This window comes from Arachis hypogaea, chromosome 17 (assembly GCF_003086295.3).
Source record: "Arachis hypogaea cultivar Tifrunner chromosome 17, arahy.Tifrunner.gnm2.J5K5, whole genome shotgun sequence".
In the NCBI taxonomy this organism is placed as follows: domain Eukaryota; kingdom Viridiplantae; phylum Streptophyta; class Magnoliopsida; order Fabales; family Fabaceae; genus Arachis; species Arachis hypogaea.
The window spans coordinates 19,999,896-20,020,480 of NC_092052.1; the positions used below are offsets into that span (position 1 = coordinate 19,999,896).

Genomic DNA, 20,585 nt, shown 5'->3' on the forward strand with positions numbered 1-20,585 from the left:
TTTTGAGATCCTCGTTTTTGGTAATAATGGTGATTAAAATCACCGTAAATATAAAAATAAAATATCATAATTACCTTAATATTTTAATAAATTAAATTTGGTTGATTTAGTAGTTAGTTTAATAATCCATTTAAATAAATGTTGGAATCTTGAATTTTATTTGAGCATAGAACAATTTATTAATTAACAATAAATTTTTAAATAAAAATCTAAATTTATGACAAATTTATCTTTAGACCGTAAAAATAGAAAATACCTGAAAATAAAAATCTTAAAATTCAATAAGCGCTTATAAATAAGTTTTAACCGCATATCGCCACCGTGTCTCAGACGGTTGGATATCTTTTGCGCATTCCATAATAATCCACAATGCGTATGAATAATTGTAAAGAAATTTCTTACGTAAAAGAGTATACTACATATACAGTTTAATTTATGTGAAATTTTCTAAAATAGGCCAGAAATAACTCAAAATAAAATAAAAACCAAGGGGAAAATTAAACCATCTCCTGTTTATACTAAAGACATTAATTTTGTTATGCATGCCTATATTAAAATGAGTCACTAAAATTAACTATTAATATAAAATATATATTAAAATATAAAATATATATAAAAATAATTAAATAATATATATTTATACAAATATATAATAATTATTTTGATAAATAATTTTAATATATATAATATTTTTGTAACACTATATAATTTTCAATAGTCTTTTTTTCTCTTTTTGTTCTTCTTATTTTGTTTGGTGTTAATTGGCATTTTGTTAGAATTATTTATCTTAAGAGTGTTTAAGAATATGGATAGTTCGATTACTCAGCTAGTATTTATTTTATTTAATATTTATTAATTGATATAATAATTAATGAATATTAAATAAAATAAATTTTAGCTATTTTTTTACTCTCTAACATTATTGGATTTAAATATTAGTTCTGGTATCATAAAATTCGAACCAATCCAATCACCTGATTAGATTAATTTAATTTAAAAAAAAAATAAAATATAATATATACTAGAGTATGCTAAATTATAATATTTATTTAAATATAAATTTACTATGTATTGCTCTTTATTTTTTTTACTATTACATGTTATTTAAAAAAAAAGAAACATTTTCTTTACCTTTTTTAACTTTTTAAATTTTATTTTCAATCAAATACTCGATTATCCGAATAGATCCAAATTAGTTTAATTGATTCAGACACACTCACAAAAAACTTTAAATTCGAACCAATTAAAATTTCATTCATTAGTTCTCTTTTTTGTTTAAATTTAATCCAATCTAATCTGTAAACACTCCTCGTCTATTTGTCTTCTTGATATATATATATATATATATATTCACATAAATATTTTGGCACCTATTTATCATTTTCTTGTTATATATGTATTACTCTAGAGATTTTAAATATGAGATAATCTTCTATAATATTATATATATATATATATATATATATATATATATATATATATATATATGAACCAGTGAAAATAAATAAATGATATGCGTTTTGTGTTGCAATGTAACAATGGTTACCGTATGAAAATTGCTTTTCACACTTAAATTATTTGAACAAGTACTCATACGTAGCTCACATCGAATATATCTATATAAAAAAAAAAATACCCTGTCAAACTTTTCAACATTTTAATCATAATTAATGTTTGTGTTTGAACATGACTAATAATTAACCAATAATCTAATAAACTCTGGTCAAACTTGGCTAAATCCTAATAGAACTTGATTTCAATCCTAAGTTTAAAAAGAAATTTGAGAAAAGGAAAACGGTAAAACAGATCATAGATACTGGTTTGGAGATTGGAGATTCCATCATATTCAAAGAATTAGTCAGTTGCCAAATTTGAATAACCGGAATACATTTATATTGATGACAACATAAATCTTCCTTTAATTTGTGATAGGTGGGTTTAGAGCCTTATTAATAATTAATTTTTATGTTGTACTGTATGTGTACGGAAATTCTTAGTTATCACATCAAGAAACTTTAGACCATCTCCAATAGGAAACTCATCTCAGTTTCTATTTATGGCTCACCTGTCATAAAAAGTAACTCCACATCAGCTTTTGCGTCATAAACAGTAAATAGGAACTCAAAACATCTCTCTCTTCTCCATTAGGAAGAACTAACTTTAGTCCCTATTGTGTCCCACTTAATTAATTAATTAAAATACTTGAAATTAATGTAATTAATTTTTTTTAATAATATAATTTAAATTTATAAATTTAAAAATAATTTACTATTAAAAGATATTAATATTAAATAAATTCATATATAATAATAATACACAATATATAATTCGGGGTTACACTAATTTGTAAAATTACTTAATACAAAGAAAAACATAATTAAGCTTTATAGTTGACGACAAGCATTGTGAAATTGCCATATGTGTTCAATCAAGTCCTCTTTCAATTGTCTATGCTGTTGCCTATTTCGAAGTTGGGCATTTCTTTGAAGAAATTGATGGTATGGTGCGAAATCTTCTTCTCCCAGCTGAGGTTGTGATAAGCCATTTTCGACATCATCATACTCTAAGTCCTGAGCAAAATTTCCTACATAAGTATCTCTTTCATCCTCAACAATCATATTATGCAATATAATACAAGCTCTCATTATGTTGGCAAGCTTCTTCTTTTCCCAAAAACGAGCTGGACCACGTATAATTGCAAAGCGTGCTTGCAACACTCCAAATGCTCGCTCCACATCTTTTCTTTGCCCTTCTTGGTATTGTGCAAATAACTTGCGTTTCTCCCCTTGTGGCTTTGAGATTGATTTGACAAATGTGGCCTATTCAGGATAAATACCATCTGCTAAATAGTATCTCATAGTATAATTATTACCATTAATAGTGTAATTTACCTCCGGAGCACGGTCGTTTAGAATATCATCGAACACTGGAGAACGATCTAACACGTTGATATCGTTATTTGAACCAGAAACTCCAAAAAACGCATGCCATATCCAAAGATCTGAAGATGCTACAACCTCAAGTACTATGGTTGCAACCCCACGATAACCACTCATGTACATACCTTTCCACGCCTTTGGACAATTTTTCCATTGCCAATGCATGCAGTCAATGCTACCCAACATGCCAGGGAAGCCACGACCCTCCGCCATTTGTAGCAGCCGTTGTACGTTATTTGGTTTGGGTTTTCGCAAGTATTCATCCTCGAACACCGAAATGACACCTTCAACAAAATTTTCCAAGCATTCAATTGTAGTGCTCTCGCCTATGCGCACATAATCATCAACAGCATCAGCTCCTACGCCATATGCTAACATGCGTATCGCAGCGGTACATTTCTGGAGTGATGACAAGCCTCTTCTTCCAGTTGCATCAACCCTCTGTTGAAAATACGGATAGACGTTTGAGAGAGCGTCTACTATCCGAAGGAACACATGTCTTCTCATTCGAAATCTCCGTCGAAAAATGTCAGCATTATACACCGGTTCATCTGCAAAGTAATCTTGAAAAAGGCGATCATGTCCTGCTTCTCGATCTCTGTTGATCCATCTACGAGTAATTGGGATAGAGCTTCTATCGATATCTTCTTCTTCTGAATCTTGGAGTAAACACTCATCGATCCAATTATCTATGACTGTATTATCTTGCCGTCTTCTTTTGCCATACAAAGCCTCATTAAACACATCATCAAAATTCCTAGCCATATTTAGAAATGTAATTTTTAGTTCTTTTTCGAGGTGAGAAACAAGAATTGAAGTGGAGTTGCAGAGTCATGGATAGTTGATATTTATAAGTGTGTCTGCAATAAGTACCTTAACGGCTAGTTAACGGCTAGTTTTGCAACAGCTAGTTTTGCAACGGTCACTTTCATGAACAATAAGGGCACAATAATATTGACTAATTTAAAAACTTACATCAGAAATAAATAAAACAAACTACATCATAAACCAGTAATACGCAATAAAAATAAGAACATACTACATAACTCTACGAATACAATGAACCATTAAGTAAACCACTTGGTGATTATTTTCTCACATACAATCTCATGAAGAGCTCGTCGTTTTTCACTCATTGTAGACGTGTCAGCATTAAGTATTTGCATATCCATTTCCCTTTCCCTTTCCTTGGCCATCCTTTCCATTTCCCTTTCTTTTGCTTTTATCTCCATTTCTTTAATATACCTCTGAGTTTGTAATTCTTTTTCTTTCATTGCTGCTTGAGCTTGTAATTCTTGTTCTTTCATTGCCGCTTGAATTTGTAACTCCTTCTCTTTGATTGCCATAATCTTTGCTCTATGTTCCTTCTCCTCTTCTCTTTCTTTTTTCCTATCTATTAGTTCCTTTTCTCTAACATTCTTAATATCTTCCATGAGAGATAATTTTTTGACAACCGATGATTTTCTTTCGCTAAAATCTTCAGACATCTGTGCTTTTCCCTTACCTTTTCGCTTGCTCTTCTTTGATCCTTGTGGGCGAACGGGAGAGTCCACACCGGGTTCGTCAGCCAACAGTGTTTCTGGGTTTGATGAGGATGAGTATGCTCCAGTTGCACTAACCTTGGTTCTCTTTGAGCCGCCACTCTGTGTAGGTAGTTGGCTTCTCCATTTTTGCTCCAACCGAAGCATGTTCCAATGCCTCTCAAAAGTGAACTTTTGACCATAATTTGTGGAATAAAGCTTATAAGCCAACTCCTTTATATCATCAGCGTTCGAACCACTCCTTATGTTTCGACTAGCTTGATCATAGCAACCAGCAAATTGTGCAACAGCCTTGTTGATCTTATACCATCGTTTCTTACATGCAACTACCCCCCTTGTCATGTCGGAGCAAAATTCTACACAGTAGCTATGAATTCGACTCCAAAATATTTTTTCCTTTTGATCGGTACCAACTACAGGGTCAGTTGAAACATTTAACCATCCACTGATCAGCATCTCATCCTCTTTCCAATGCCAGTGTTGAATACTATATTGCCTCCGATCTTCAATTTCATCATCATTAAGGTTGATAGCATCTAATCCACGAGGGTTGGCAAAATCTGAATATTGCGAATTTGGACTAGATCGTATAGGAGTCTGAGAGGATGGGTTAGAAGAGCCACCAACACCAGATGAGTTATGTCTTGATGCACTGAATTGAGTTGGAAACGGCAAAGAAGTTGGAGTAACATTTCCGATAGAGGGGTTAAATATGGACGAAAATAGAAAATGGGGTGTTTGTGAATTTTGATTTTGCGGTTGGAATATAGGAAACTGATTATTATAAGGAGCTTGAAAATTGAAATTAGAAAGATTTTGTGGATTTGGATTTTGAAATGAATTTGGTAGCGTGAAGTTTTGATTTGGAACTTGAGAGTTTGAGATTTGAGATTGTTGGGTATTTGGAATTTGAGGAAAGTTTTGTAAGTAATTGAAGAAAGAGTTGAGTTGGTTTGGATCCATTTTTTCGAACAAAAAATAATAGTAGCAAAACTTTGATTTCGTAAACTTGGAAGAAGACAAAGAAGAGTAGTAGATAGTGTGAGAATAGAAGTGTATCTAAGTGGTATATATAGAGTAACAAAATATTAATTTATTAATAATAACGGTAACATAATAACGGCTAGTTTCTAACGGCTGATTTTACAATGGCTAGTTTTACAACGGCTAATTTAATATAATAATATAAATATAAATAATATTTAATATTAATTATGATATAAATAATTAATATAAATTATTAATTAAAAAAATTTTAATTATTTAATCTAATTAATTATTATAATTATTAATAAATTAATTATAATTTATTTACTTAATTAATTATTATTTAAATAATTATTATAAATTATTAATTAAATAAAATTATAATTCTTTAATTTAATTAATTATTATAATTATTATTAAATTGAATATTATTTAATTATTTAATATAATTATTTATTATAATTTAATTATTTAATATAATTATTTATTTAATTATAATTTCATTTAATTATTTATTTAAAGGGTAACTTGCCATGTGGCAAGTTATCATTGGTTCTCCTTGAGTCCCTCTGAGCAGGGACTCATCTACCTTAAACTCTGTGAGGGAACTTGTTCCTCTACTTCTCCGACGATAAGTTCCTCAAAATGTTAGGAAAAAGTTGAATAGGGATCACCCATTGGAGATGCTCTTAGTAAGGCTGAGTTTCATCTATTATATATTCTATTATTATATATTATTAATTTTATAATTAAAATATATTAAATATTATTTTTTATTACGATTAAAACTAATTTTTTTTAAATTAAAAATTCTCTTTTTTCTTCTTTATTATTTTTATTATTTTTATCTATTTTATCTTTTTTATATATTATTTTTAATGACTGATTATAAATTTAAGAGTCAAAATATATAACATATATGACCTTTTCTAATTACAATTAGAATTAAGTTAAATTTAAAATTAAAATATAATTATACTATATATTATTAATTTAATAACTAAAATATATTATATGATATCCTCTCATAAAAATTGAGATAAAATATTTTTTTTAAAACTAATAAACTCTCTTCTCTGTCTTTTTATTTATTTTTTTTCATTCTCTATTTCTCTTTACCTTTTCTATTCTATGCATAACTTATAATTTATATTTTATATTTTATATTATTAATTTGACAAACCAAAATATATAATGAGATATTCTTTTATTGCAATTAAAATAATTTTTTTTTCTCCAAAATTTACAAACTCTTTCTTTCCTTTTTCTTTATTTTTCGCTCTCATTCTCTATATCTCTATATTTCTATTTTATAAAAAATAAAATTAATAAAATGATATAATTTAAATAAATTCATAAAATTATAAAGAATATATTAAATTTATAATTAAATATAATTAAAAATGATTCCATAATACTATTTACATAAATATATATTATTATTATATGAATATTTTTTTATTTTTTTATTTAGTTTCAAATTTTTAACGCTTATCTTTTTAATTTATATTTTTACTTCTCTTTTTTCAAATATTTATTACATATAATTTGGAGATAATACTAATGTTGTGGTTAATAATTAGAATTAAGATTCAATTGTTTCAAAAAATTAATTTTGAGTTAATTTTATAACTATCAATATAAATTTTATTATACTAATATCTAATTATATTTTTATATATAGAGAAAAAAATATTATTTTTAAATAACAAACATAAAAGATAATTATTTTTATTTGTACAACAGATTTAACACCTAATAAATGTTAAAATTAATTATTAATAAAAAATTAAATTCTTTTACATAAAAATAATAACTAAAAAAAATTTACTATTTAATTTTTTTATCTACTAAAATCCTAGTTTTTTAGCCAACAGAAACTTTTATCTATCCCCTACGATTTTTTTAAAAGTAGTTTAATTTTATAAATCTTTTCTATTATAATCTATAATATCAAAACAAAAATCGTAATTTTAAAAAATTTATATTTTTGTAATATTATTACGAATAAAAATATTAGTTTAAGACTAAAAAAAATAAAATATGAAAGTCATGCGGTGAATATGTCATGAAATGGTTTTAATAGCATGATTTGTGTGTATATGAAAGCATATAATTAAGTGAAAGTATTTTTAAAAAGAGCAAAAAACTCTTTTTGTTGGAACAAAAATCCTTTTTAGTAAGATAAAAAACTTTGCAAATTGGAAGAAAAATTTAATAAGAAAATTTTAATAAATTTAAACATTTTAGTATGAAGGGTAATCTTTTTGTGAGAAAGAGTTTTTAAAATTATGCTTTTTTTTTATCGAAATATTTTTTTCTCCACTAAAATACCTTGGTCCATATTAAAGTACTTATATATTATAACTTATGATTCAAATAAAAAAGTTATATTAGAAAAATTATTTTTATTTTTTTTGAGTTATGTTATATTAAAATCAATACAATTGAATTACATGTCATTGTAAATCAGAAGTTTACTAACCCAAATGAATACATAATTTGACACGATCAGTTGGGTCATCTTAAAACAACTATGATGCGGAGAATATTAAAAATTTTGATGGACATTCACTGAAGTATTAGAGAGTTCTTCAATTTAGTGAATTCTATTGTGCTACGTGTTCTCAGTGAGAGCTAATTGTAAGGTCATTACCAGTAAAGATTAGCTTTGAATCTCCTGAATTTTAAAAAAGAATTCAAGGAGATATATATGGACCAATTCATCCACCATGTAGATCTTTTAGATATTTTATGGTTCTAATAGATGCATCCTTGAGATGGTCACATATGTGCTTATTGTCCTCTCGCAACCTGGCGTTTGCGAGATTACTTACTCAAATTATTCAATTGAAAGCACATTTGCCAAAAAATCCAACCAAAGTAATTTGTCTTGATAATGCTTTTGAATTCACTTCTCATCTTTTGATATTTATTGTATGGCTAAGGGAACAAATGTTGAATATCCAGTATCTCGTGTTCTCTCTCTATAATGAAGTATCTTGAGATACAAACAAGAGATGAGTTTAAAGCTTAATTTGCAGATTGTTATTTTGATGAATCAATGTTTCCAACATCCAGAGGAGAGAATAAATTACTTGAGAAAGAATTCAATTGAAATGCATCATGCATCTAGACCCACAATCAGGACAATGTGAACTAGAAGTTTAAAAGATTACACATTTATAAAGAATAGCAAATAAATTGTCTGATGTATTTTTTGATACAAATAGGATAACCAAATCCTATACATACCAGTTGAAAATGCCTCAATTCGAATTAATTTTTCAGTTGGGCAAATGGCTAATGAAACAAGTACATGCCAGAAGCGTGGTAGACCAATTGGTTCCAAAGAAAAAAATTCTCGAAAAAGAAGAGTGGTATTTGATATTACCAAGACAAATGGTACTCCTATTGAAAAAGATAAAGACATAGAAAGGACACTAGCAAGTGTCCAAAATTCGGATATAGTTTTGACGTCAAAAGACGTTCAGGTGTCTGAAAATGATGAGATCTCGATAAATTATGTTTTTACAGGAGAGAAACGGAACCGAAATAAAATAATTGTCAATGAAATATTTGCATATAATGTGGCATTACACATCATGCATGAAAGTAGGGATCAATTTTATCCTAAAGAAAAAAAATGAAGATACTATTGGTTCTGAAATACCATATTTCAGTATCATTGGAGCACTAATGTATCTTGCTAATAAGACATGACCTCACATATCATTTGCTGTGAATTTACTAGTAAGGTATAGTTCCTCTCCAACTAGAAGACATTGGAATAGAATCAAACAAATTTTTTGATATTTTCATGGAACAGTTGATATAGGACTATTTTATCCATATGAATCCAAGTCACAATTAGTTGGCTATGCAGATGTAGGATATTTGTTTGATCCACATAAAAGAAGATTTCAAACAAGATACTTATTCACATATGGTGATACAACTATATCATGGAGGTTCACGAAATAGACATTAGCAACAACATCCTCTCTTCATGCTGAAATACTAGCAATAAATAAAGCAAGTCGCGGGTGTTTTTGACTTAGAAATTTAATCCAATATATTCTGTTATCATGTGGATTAACTGGTCATAAAATAACTCCAACTATTCTGTTTGAAAATAATACAACATACATTATTCAATTTAAAGGTGGGTACATTAAAGATGATAGAACACAGTATATTTCTCCTAAATTCTTATTCACTCATGGCCTTCAAAATCAAGGGACAATTGATGTCTAACAGATTAGCTCAACCAATAATTTGGCAAATTTATTTACAAAGTCACTTCCAAAATCCTCCTTTAAAAAATTGGTACATCAGATTGGGATGCGCCGATTTTGAGATATTAAATAATATCGACAAGAGGGGGATGTTGCACTCTTTTTTTCTTGGTCGGATTTTTTCTCCCTATTAAATTTTTCTTGACAAGGTTTTTAATGAGACAGTTTTCATCACAAAAGATATTGTACTATTTTTTCTTCACTAAAATTTTTTTCTATTAAATTTTTCTTTAGTACGGTTTTAATGAGGCATATTCTTAATGGACATTTAAGAAAAAGTGCTGCAATGTAGATGTCCATCATGACTTATTCCTTCAATCAAAACTATTTGGTCGGTTCAAACTTTTAATGGTGGACGGTGCAAAATTTTTAAAGTTGGACTGAACATTAATGAAACTAGAAAAAGAGGAGGTTTCTACATGTATAAATTGAGCAACATAATGAGACAAAGAACAAAAAAAATACAGTAAAAGTTACATACACTTTTACTTACATAAATAATATATGTCCATAGAAGAGTGAATACAATATTAAAAAATTTGTGTATTATCTCAGTTATCTAGAAATAATTATATTAGAGAATACTAAAACATAGCCCATTCAGTCCATCTGGCCCTGGTGCCATTAGACTTCCAATGCTGAAGGCTGCCGTTCTAATATCTTCATTTGAAATGTCTTTCAAAAGCACTTTATTCATTCTTTGATCCACTCTCTTTGGGATTCTTCTTATGCAATCCTCCACATTTCTTCCTGTTGTGGTTGAGAACAGATTAGAAAAGTAATTTTTGATTAGTTCCATTACATCATTTTCTCCACTTTTCCATTGTCCATCTGCTTTCTTCAACTTGTCAATTCTATTCCTGTCCCCTCTTTGGATTGTAGTAGTATAGAAAAGGGATGTGTTCTTGTCACCCCACTTCAACCACTTAATTCGAGACCTCTATCCCCAATATTTCTCTTCTCTTCTCCATAATTGGCTAATCTCTTTTTTTAATTTCTGCATTTGCCTTTGCTGTTCCTCTGAAAATTCCATGTCTTGAAGCTTTTTCAAATCCTCCCTTAGTCAGTTAACTTAGGAAAGGATAATGGGATTAAAAATATTAGAAAATTATTCAAAGATCTGCATGGAAGAAAATCAAACGAAGAAGCAGAGGGAGCAAAATGACAGGCTAGTCTTAATGGATATCAAAGAGCACCTATGGATATTACCAATGAGCAAGGAGAACTTGGAGATAGAGGAGACAGAGACTGGGAAATGCAGGTGCACAAATATAAAAATGGAAATTACTATATAGTGGAGCTGGCCAATGAGAAAGATGAGGAGCTAAGGGGGCAACCAATGATAGAGGACACAAGCAAGTGGGAAATAGAGTTGGTGCACAAGATGAGAAGCAAGCTTAGCATAAAAAGGAAAATAAGTAAGCAAGAGCAACTCAAGGTCAAAGAAGGTGCAAATGAAAGAGAGGAAGAACTGGAAGGAAATGGAATCATCGGAACTCAACCCTACGATACCAACAGCTCAGAATCTCTAACAACTTATATCAGAATACTGATTTTCAAAGGTTCCGAAAGCAAAAACGCTTACCAAGAAGGCAGGGGCTCTAGCGACGGTTTTTGGCGATCACAGCCACGATGGTGCAGCACAGAACGACGACGATGCATGGCGGAACAGCGTTCTTCACCTCCATCACGTCCTTCTCTTCCTTGAGCTCTCTTTCTCTGGCACTCAAGGACGACAGCGAGAGGGGCTTCAACGGCATTGGTTTCCACTACAACGGTTGCAGCTTGCGGTGGCAGGGACTCTCCCTCGCGACGGTAACGGCAACAGCAGCGGCAGCGCTAGCACGGACTCCATGAACGGCAATCTTGCAGTGGTGACTGCTCCTCCTCCTCCCAAACAGCGCTGCACTCTCTCTCTCTCTCTCTCTCTCTCTCTCTCTCTCTCTCTCTCTCTCTCTCTCTCTCTCTCCCCTTGATCCGACAACGATGACGGCAACAGCAGCACCAACCCCGCCAGCGCCGTTGCCTCCCGCTCTTCTTCTCGCTTTCCCGTGCTCCCTCACTCAAACTCTCACTCTCTCCTTTCTTTCTTCTTTCTTTTGTTCTTAGCCGGTGTTGAGTGTTGTTTGGGGCTTGGGGGTGAGTGGTGAGGTGAGTGGCGGTGGGGTAAAGGGTTAGAGTTTTTTATTTGAAAATTAGGGTTTAATTTGGGGCAAATGTGAAATTTGAAATTTTGGGTAAATTGGGGTTTGGTAAATTTTAATAAAATTAGGGTATGTTGTAAAAATTTAAAATCTAATTTAATCCTTTAAAATTACTTTAAAATAATATTTAATTATTAATTTGCTAATTGACTTTTAATCAAGTACTCTAATTTAAAATATACAATAATATAATTAATTTTTTTATTAATAAAATTTAAAATATTAAATTCCAAAATCTCAATTACTTAAATCAAATCATATAAAATTCTTACTATTTTACAACTACTAAACTTTATAGTTTAAATATATATAAAAAATTATCCAATAATTATAAAATTAAATGAAATTTCTAATTTAATTATCAAAACTTGATTTAATTATTTTTAATAAAATAATTTTTGAAAATAGTCTTTAATGAATAATTAATTTAAAATTGGCTCATAGTAAGATTTTTCAAAAGTTTTGGATCTTACATCCTACCCACCTTATAAAAATTTTCGTCCTCGAAAATTATTTAGATATAAAAATTCTCATAATCTTAACCACTTGTAAAACAGGGAAAAGAGAGCATAACAGGATAAATAAATCTCAAAACAAGCTTGATGGGCTCGTGTTAAGATAATATAGGTAGCGTTCACTCGCTCTTATTCGTTTAACAAATCAACAACTTCACTACTTCCAACCTGCTTATCACTCCGTTTCAAGTTCACTCGAGTATCTAACGTCATTCCCAACATCTTATAGGAAAAGCTCCTCATCTTCCATCCCTTTCAAATTCTCATCTTTATCCATGCTCAACTGTTAACTTTGACTTCCAGAAAACTCGATCATGGTTTTAAACTCACTCATCTCAAGCGGTAATCTAATCAATCGATCTTATTATTTCAAAAACTTAATCTGACATGCACTCAAATACGTCAATGCAATATCGCTATCTCACGTTACTCAATCACTTAACTACTTATCGCGAGTCATCGTCCTATACACATTGAGCTACTAAAAACTTGAACATCTTCTCAATCATACTCCTTCGCCGAAATCAAACATCATAACCTGCAGCATTTTCAAACTTGCCAAATTCACCTCTTAGGTCAACAATCTATGTATTAAGAAACTAACGTGTCATTCCCTATGTCTAGGAGTTGCACGTGACACCGAAAAAGCTCAAGTTTGCTTAGAGGAATACAACACCCTGAAAGAGAAAATCAAATGACCAGGACAACATTCGCATGAAGTCGAAAGGATGAGAGAGTTGCAATTAAATAAGGATGTGCAATAACAATAAAATATTCCAGAAGAAGAGTCAATTTATATCTTTCCAAGGAGATCTGAATCAAAAAACTTCGATAGGAATCATAAGAAAAGCTAACATATTTAGCTGAAACAAGTTTATGTTGAATAAAAGACATACAAAGTTCGCAAAGAGAAGATAACTGAAATCAAGACAACATTTACAAGATTTTAAGAGGATGACATGGAACACACTTAATTAGGACATCTATTAACAATGGACAAACCTAAGAAAATCATTCTACCTTCTCAAAGAAAGATATGAGACCAACATTTTTCAAAAGAAGTTTTAGAAGCATAAATGTTGCATTATGCCAAGACAAGTTTAAGTCAAAATAGAATATAAAAAGCTTATAAAACAAAAATTAACTAGGAAAAATGTAAAATATTTTTTCGAGAACCTTGGAAGATACTCAAGTACATAATCAAGTAAAGATATTTAGAAAATTGTAGTGTGGTTGGTATAATTTAAGTTGTATTCAAACCACATAAAAGTTTTTAAAATCCATATAAGAAAGTGCATGCAAAAGTAAAGGCGATCTTGTCGAAACATTCAAAGAGTGTTTGTGAACACAATTGGGCAGAGAAGAATAAAAATGAAACTCCTTTAAAAGATCCTAAGTAAGAATTCAAAGTGAATGCTATAAGACACAAAGTGTCACAACAGAACAAGATACAAATAAGATATAGAACATGGAGTAGAAGAATCAAACTACATAATTAGCTCACTTCAATAGTAACTTTCAGGGTTCAAAACCGCTTAAGATTAAAGAATTGTGTGCGTGCTTCTTAAGAGGGATATTCTGAAATATTCAAGCAAACTTTCAGGAACACAATCAAGCAGGAAAAAAAATCAATTCAAAACTTCTTTAGAAAGGTCTAAAACAAAAAATTCAAGAGGATTAAATAAATTGTTGTGCATCGTAGTGGTGCAGGTTCAAGTCACTTCAAAGGTTTCGTAGCTTATGTAAAGGAATGCGAAATCCACGACCACATTACAAGAATCAAAAGAGAAAACTAAGAACACGATCAACTAGATTATGCGTAAGAAAATTCAAATTGCTTTTCAAGAAGTAGTGAAGCAAGTGACTCCAAGATGAAGAAAAGAAAAACAAATGATACGTCAGATAACGTGACACGATTCATAACGCATCTGTTGACACCATCTAGTTAGAAAGGAATACAAAGCTCATAAGTGAGGGTAGCTAAAATCAATAGTTAATGTTTCAGAGATTTGTGAATCATTTATTGCACCAGAACAAATCCAAGATCAAGTTAAGGAGTATAGAATTCATAAAGATGGCTATTAACAGTGATAAGGATAAATACCTCCAAAGTTTCAAGCAACAACCGGATACAGAACCAAGCAAAGACAATGTATGAACGGTGAGATAAGGTTGGCAATTAAATCAATCACATTTCATGAAGGAAATAATGAATAAGGAATTCCAATACAATTGATAGAGAAAGAGATAACACTAAGCACGAATAAAGATTATACGCCAAAATGGAACTAACTTCAAAAATTAGTTTCTAACGCCCCTAAAACCCGTGATTCGTATTACCTATTACTTCTATTTTATCTATGATAACCCATTAACTTTTCCGTATACATAAACCATCAACATTAAGTTGGTCAGACTTAACATCAGTGGATATGCAACGGTAAGCTAATAGTGTTAATCAATAGATAGTCATGTGCATAATGCTCTAATTCTTATCATCCGAATAAGACCTACAACATGACAGACACTCAGAATATGCAATGAAGTATAGTCAGTCCATTCCCAAGGCTCTAATCAGGATAAACTGCTCTGATACCATAGTGTAACACCATAACCTTTAGCACATCATGATCGCACTAAAAGTTCAGGCGTTACCTACCTTTACTCTTTTAATATAATACTATTTTTATTTAATATTAAGCCTTCGCCAATATAAACCGAATTTTTTATTATGAAAACGAAAAGTCTTTACATTTAAAACTCTTAATCACACAATTATATCTACATAGTATTAAATACCTAGACTTATTTATAATTCCTCAAATACAGGTCCTACCTCTCTAAAACCAAAACAAAAAAATGACGAGGAAAAAATAAAATCTAGGACTATGCCAAATACAGAAAATGAAACGTATGTATACATATAGCTCCATAGTTCGGTCGCGACTTCGCACTAAAACTTTCTGAACCTATCACTGAAAAGAAATTCTGTAGGGGGTGAGAACATCGTCCTCGCAGGTTCTCTGTAGGGAAGGAATACTATCAAAGCAAAGAAATACTTGCAAATGGAATTAATTTCATTATAAAAATAGCTTATCCTTGAAATAACCTTTTGGAAAGCTCTATGGAAAAGCCTACTTTGAAAAGTCGTAACAAAATTTATCTAGTTTATAAATTAGTAAGGTGAATAGTTTAAAGAAATGAAAAGGACCAAAAATGCACTTACGGACTTTCTACCCATCAACTTACATCGCTCATTCCTATCCAAGGCAACACCTACTCCATCCTACCTCAACCTCCATTACCACAGATCAGAAACCCACCCTCATCACGCCTCTACCAAAGAAGGTCTCTCAGATAAACATACACAAACAAATCAAACAAAGAAATCACAGACAAAGTATAGATACAACAAGTAGAGCAAGTAGCAGATAGACACAATTAATCATTTAGGCAAACTAAGATAATGCACATTCAAGCAAAACATACAAATGCATATGATGCATGCCTATCCTATGGCTGATGAGTTTTATCTGTCGGTTATATAGCCAACCCGACATGTCCTGGTAGTTAACCATTGGACAGTCCCTCTGTGCGCGCATCCCCAAGCTCAAAAATAATATCCATAGAGTCAAACTCCAAGCTCAATAATATAATATTCTATGGAGTCAAACTCCAAACTCAAATTCATATATATATGTGTGTGTGTGTGTGTGTGTGTGTGTGTGTGTGTGTGTGTGCCTATGGGAAAACCCGAGAAGTTAAAGTGCCTGGTCACATCTTGCAATAGAGGGTCAACAATGTCTCAATTATACAAGCCAAATAGAATTTTAATTCATCATTCTGAATGTCATCATCATTCATCAATTCATATCTCATTAAATCTCAAATCTTGTCATCAATAACATAACCATCATCATTAATCATAGTCATCGTCTCAAATCACTATAACCAACCAGAATCATCACCATAACCCAACCATCCTTCATCATTACCCTCTCTCAATCTCAAAATTATCATCATACCTTAATCAAAGTCAATTATCACTAATCACATCTCAATTTCAAGTATAATCCTTCAAACAACTTACTAAAGTTACCTCCGAATCAACGCCACACAATTTTCACCATATTCTTTAAAATATCTTTCTTTCTCTCAATTCTAATATTCAATTACATTAAAACCTTAAACTCACTTTTTTTTCCCAAACCCTTGAATTTTATACTTAATTTACTGTTTTAAAGTCTTTGACTAATTAATCAAAATTCCTCTCGTTATTAGAAATCAATGAGTTTAAAACCATGAGTTAACAAAATCATAAGAATCCAAATTTTCTTTAATAGTCTTTAAAAGCATTCAAAACATATCTCTTTTGTTAAAGTTACTCAAATCAAAATCAATTTCGAAATCACATCCAAAGCTTCTTCCAATTCTTAGAAAAATTCTAACAACATCGCTCCAGAAAACTGGAGTCTGCTACCCATCACGGGTCCCTCTATTCAACCTCAACTCAACAAAACCAATATTTCAAATCAACATTTTCAAATGCGTCATTTAAAACCAGTCATTATCATTTTCAATCTAAAATCCAAAATCAACGCAACCGATCAATTTTACCAGACACTCAATAAACAACCAATCACCAATAAATATAACCTTTCAATCACAGCAGAAAATCATTTACATTCCAGACACTCATCTATTTGCATTAATCTACTAAACTTGTCAGGTATTCAAAACCCAAATCATTTTTATTTTAAAACAAACCCTACCTCGATGTCGAAACCCTTAAAAATTTACGCGTCCAGAGTCCCTTTTAGTCTTAACTCGCGGCAGCACCCCGTTGATTTCCAGGCAAATTCTCAACAGCGACAATCAATGTTCACAGCAACAACGACTTATTTGACATAAATTAGGATTAACGCGGAATGGATATTAAACGAAATTGGAACATAATTGGTAATAGAGTATTGCGATAAATAGGAACAAAATCAAATAGTCTCCTCATGAGAAACAAAGCAGGATGATACCATAGTCACTTTTATTTTAAACATACAATGTCCGGAACTCGACCCTAGGATATTAACATCGCAAAATTCTCAATAATTTATAGCAGAATAATAGCGGTAAGGGTTTCAAGGCTAGAATAACTTACTGCAGCTAAAGAGAAATGAGGCAATGGAGTGGCAGTAGCTCCGGCAGCGGACAGAAGCTCCGGTGGTTCAGCAGCAGCCTTAATTTCAACATGAAATCATCGGAACTCAACCCTACGATACCAACAGCTCAGAATCTCTAACAACTTATATCGGAATACTAATTTTCAAAGGTTCCGGAAACAAAAACACTTGCCAAGAAGGTAGGAGCTCTAGCGGCTATTTCCGGCAATCACAGCCACAGCGGCGCAGCCCAGAACAGCAATGGTGCCTGCAAGAACAGTGTTCTTCATGTCCATCGCGTCCTTCTCTTCCTCGATCTCTCATTCTTTCTCTAGCGCTCAAGGACAACGACGAGTGTGGCTTTAACGGCGTTGGTCTCCACTGTGACGGTTGGGGCTTACGGCGGCAGGGACGCTCCGTCGCGATGGCAACGACAACGGCAGCGACAGCGCTAGCGCGAACTCTATAAACGGCAATATTGCAGTGGTGACTGCTCCTCCTCCTCCCACATAGTGCCTCTCTCTCTCTCTCTTTCTCTCTCTCTCTCTCTCTCATCCGACAACGATGACGGCGACGGCAGCACCAACCCCGCCAGGGCCGTCGCCTCCCGCTATTCTTCTCCCTTTCCCGTGCTCCCTCACTTGAATTATCCCTTTCTCCTTTCTTTCTTCTTTCTTTTATTCTCATCTGCTGCTGAGTGTTGTTTGGGGCTTGGGGTGAGTGGTGAGTAGCGGTGGAATAAAATGTTAAGATTTTTAATTTGGGGATTAGGGTTTAATTTGGGGCAAATGTGAAATTAGGAATTTTGGGTAAATTGAGGTTTGGTAAATTTTAATAAAATTAGGATATATTGTATAAATTTAAAATTCAATTTAATCCTTTAAAATTATTTTAAAATATTATTTAATTATCAATTTGCTAATTGACTTTTAGTCAAGTACTCTAATTTTAAATATACAATAATATAATTAATTTTTTTATTAATATAATTTAAAATATTAAATTTCAAAATCTCAATTACTTAAATCAAATCATATAAAATTCTTACTATTTCACAACTACTAAACTTTATAGTTTAAATATAGAAAATTATCCAATAATTATAAAATTAAATAAAATTTCTAATTTAATTATCGAAACTTGATTTAATTACTTTTAATAAAATAATTTCTAAAAATAAAGTCTTTAATGAATAATTAATTTGAAATTGGCTCATAGTAAGATTTTTCAAAAGTTCTGGATCTTACAACGTTCATCCTCTTCGTCACGTTCTCGCCTCTCCTTCTTCGGTGACCGTGGTCCGTGGTTCAGACGTTCTCGTCGCCTCACCACCTAGCGTTTCTCTATCAGTCGCACTTAGTTCCCGCCACATCGTTGTCCTCCTTTCAGTTCCTACCATCAGTCTGTGGTCCCCTGTTCTTGCCACCTTGAAATCCTCCATGCTCGCCGCCTTGCCGTACTCAGTTCCTGTCGCATCATCGTCTTTTGTTCCTGCCTTGCCAAATTGCTTCAAATCACATTCTTCTTCGCTTTCTGGATTCTGAGTTCATGTTCTTCGCATTCCTGCTCTTTGCTTTCTGGTTTTTGACTTCCTGTTCTTCGCGTTCTACTTTCTAAGTTCCTGTCCTTTGCAATCTACTTTGATTTCTGGTTTTTGTGTTCCTATTTTTTGTGTTCTGCTTTGCTCTCTGTCTAAGTTATTTTTGTTGATTTTTTATATTTTTCTATTAATTTTTGTTAATTTCTATTAATTTCTTATTAATTTTTATTAATAATATTAATTTTCTGTTATTATTTTGGTGAATTTTTTATATTTGTTTTTTCAAGTATATCTGAAATACGATCTGATTCTATGGTAAATGTACGGATCGGATTGGATATGAGCCTAAAAATGTGGATATAAGATCCGATTCGATTCGATGATTTTAGTGCGAAACGGATCGATATTTTGCCCATATTTGATCCGATTAAGGGTGGCAATAGCTAGGGTAGGTTTGGATCCAACCCTAACTATACTTGCGGATTGACATTTTTATATAAACTCAACCTTACCCTACCCGTGGGTTGAGAATATCCTAACACTAACCCAACCTGTTAAGAACCCACGGGTACTCGATCTTACCCGCGGATTACCAAAAAGATGCAACATTATTATATAACTTGATGATAGTTTAAAATAGAATTGACATTTACGTAAAAAAAACATATTAAATTATCAATTAATGATCTTCTTTTAGTGGTTAAGGATCTTTTGCATTTAGTAAGAGGTCTTTAGTTCAACATCCACTTGAAACATATTTTTATATAAGTATATAACATATACAAATATAACTAAAGAAACTCAACTCGCACCCTACCCGCTGCGGATCGGGTTGACAACTCTACCCGACTAGGTTGGGTTAGGTACCTGCGGGTAGGATGCATGTTACCACCCCTAAATTTGATCCGTGAATATCTTTAATAGCCTACCTGAGAAAATAAATGAAACACATGTGATGTTGGTTCTGAAAATCAAACAAGCTAAAAATTTAGATCAGCTAAGGCTGATCAGCTATTGCAATTACATTTTCAAGATCATATCCAAAGTAATGGTGAATCGATTAAAAGTTATTATAGACCACATCTTTTTTCCAATGTAGAGTGCTTTGTTGGAAGAATGATTTGGGATAATATAATAATAGTTCAACAAGCATTCTATGCCTTGAGTTTGAAGGGAAACAAGGGTAACCAAAATTAGGGCTGGAAGTGAGTCAAGCCAGCTCATGAGTTAGCTCGAACTCGACTCGTTAATAGCTCGATAAGCTGAGCTCGTGAGCTAGTGAGCCAAGTTTAAGCTTGGAATTGAGCTCATAAATTAAATGAGTCGAGCTTGAGCTTGGATAAGCTCAGCTCATTAGCTCGTGAGCTGACTCGATTATATATATACACATATCCTATATGCATTT

The 20,585-nt window shown here is 31.6% G+C and overlaps 1 protein-coding gene and 1 pseudogene across 1 annotated transcript; both read right to left on the bottom strand.

Moving 5' to 3' along the window:
* Positions 1-2,061: 2,061 nt before the first annotated feature.
* Positions 2,062-3,704, bottom strand: LOC112762959 (protein ALP1-like; annotated as a pseudogene).
* A 211-nt stretch (positions 3,705-3,915) lies between these two features.
* LOC112762960 (glutathione S-transferase T3-like) lies at positions 3,916-10,596 on the bottom strand. The gene is made up of 3 exons (XM_025808755.1): positions 10,568-10,596; positions 4,444-5,132; positions 3,916-3,935 (listed from the first exon to the last, which is right to left on the bottom strand). Exons 1-3 carry the CDS (start codon positions 10,594-10,596, stop codon positions 3,916-3,918), a joined length of 738 nt encoding a protein of 245 aa, XP_025664540.1.
* Between the last annotated feature and the right edge of the window lie 9,989 nt (positions 10,597-20,585).

What these genes read in the sequence shown, in the direction of transcription:
- LOC112762960 (XM_025808755.1), bottom strand. Translation starts at nt 10,596, where the DNA reads ATGGACAATGGAAAAGTGGAGAAAATGAT. An exon ending in GGAAAAGTGGAGAAAATGAT is followed by an intron (nt 5,133 to 10,567) that starts GTAATGGAACTA and finishes AACTCAATTCAG; the next exon opens with TGCATCAAGACATAACTCAT. An exon ending in AAAGAAGAGCAAGCGAAAAG is followed by an intron (nt 3,936 to 4,443) that starts GTAAGGGAAAAG and finishes TTTATGATGTAG; the next exon opens with TTTGTTTTATTTATTTCTGA.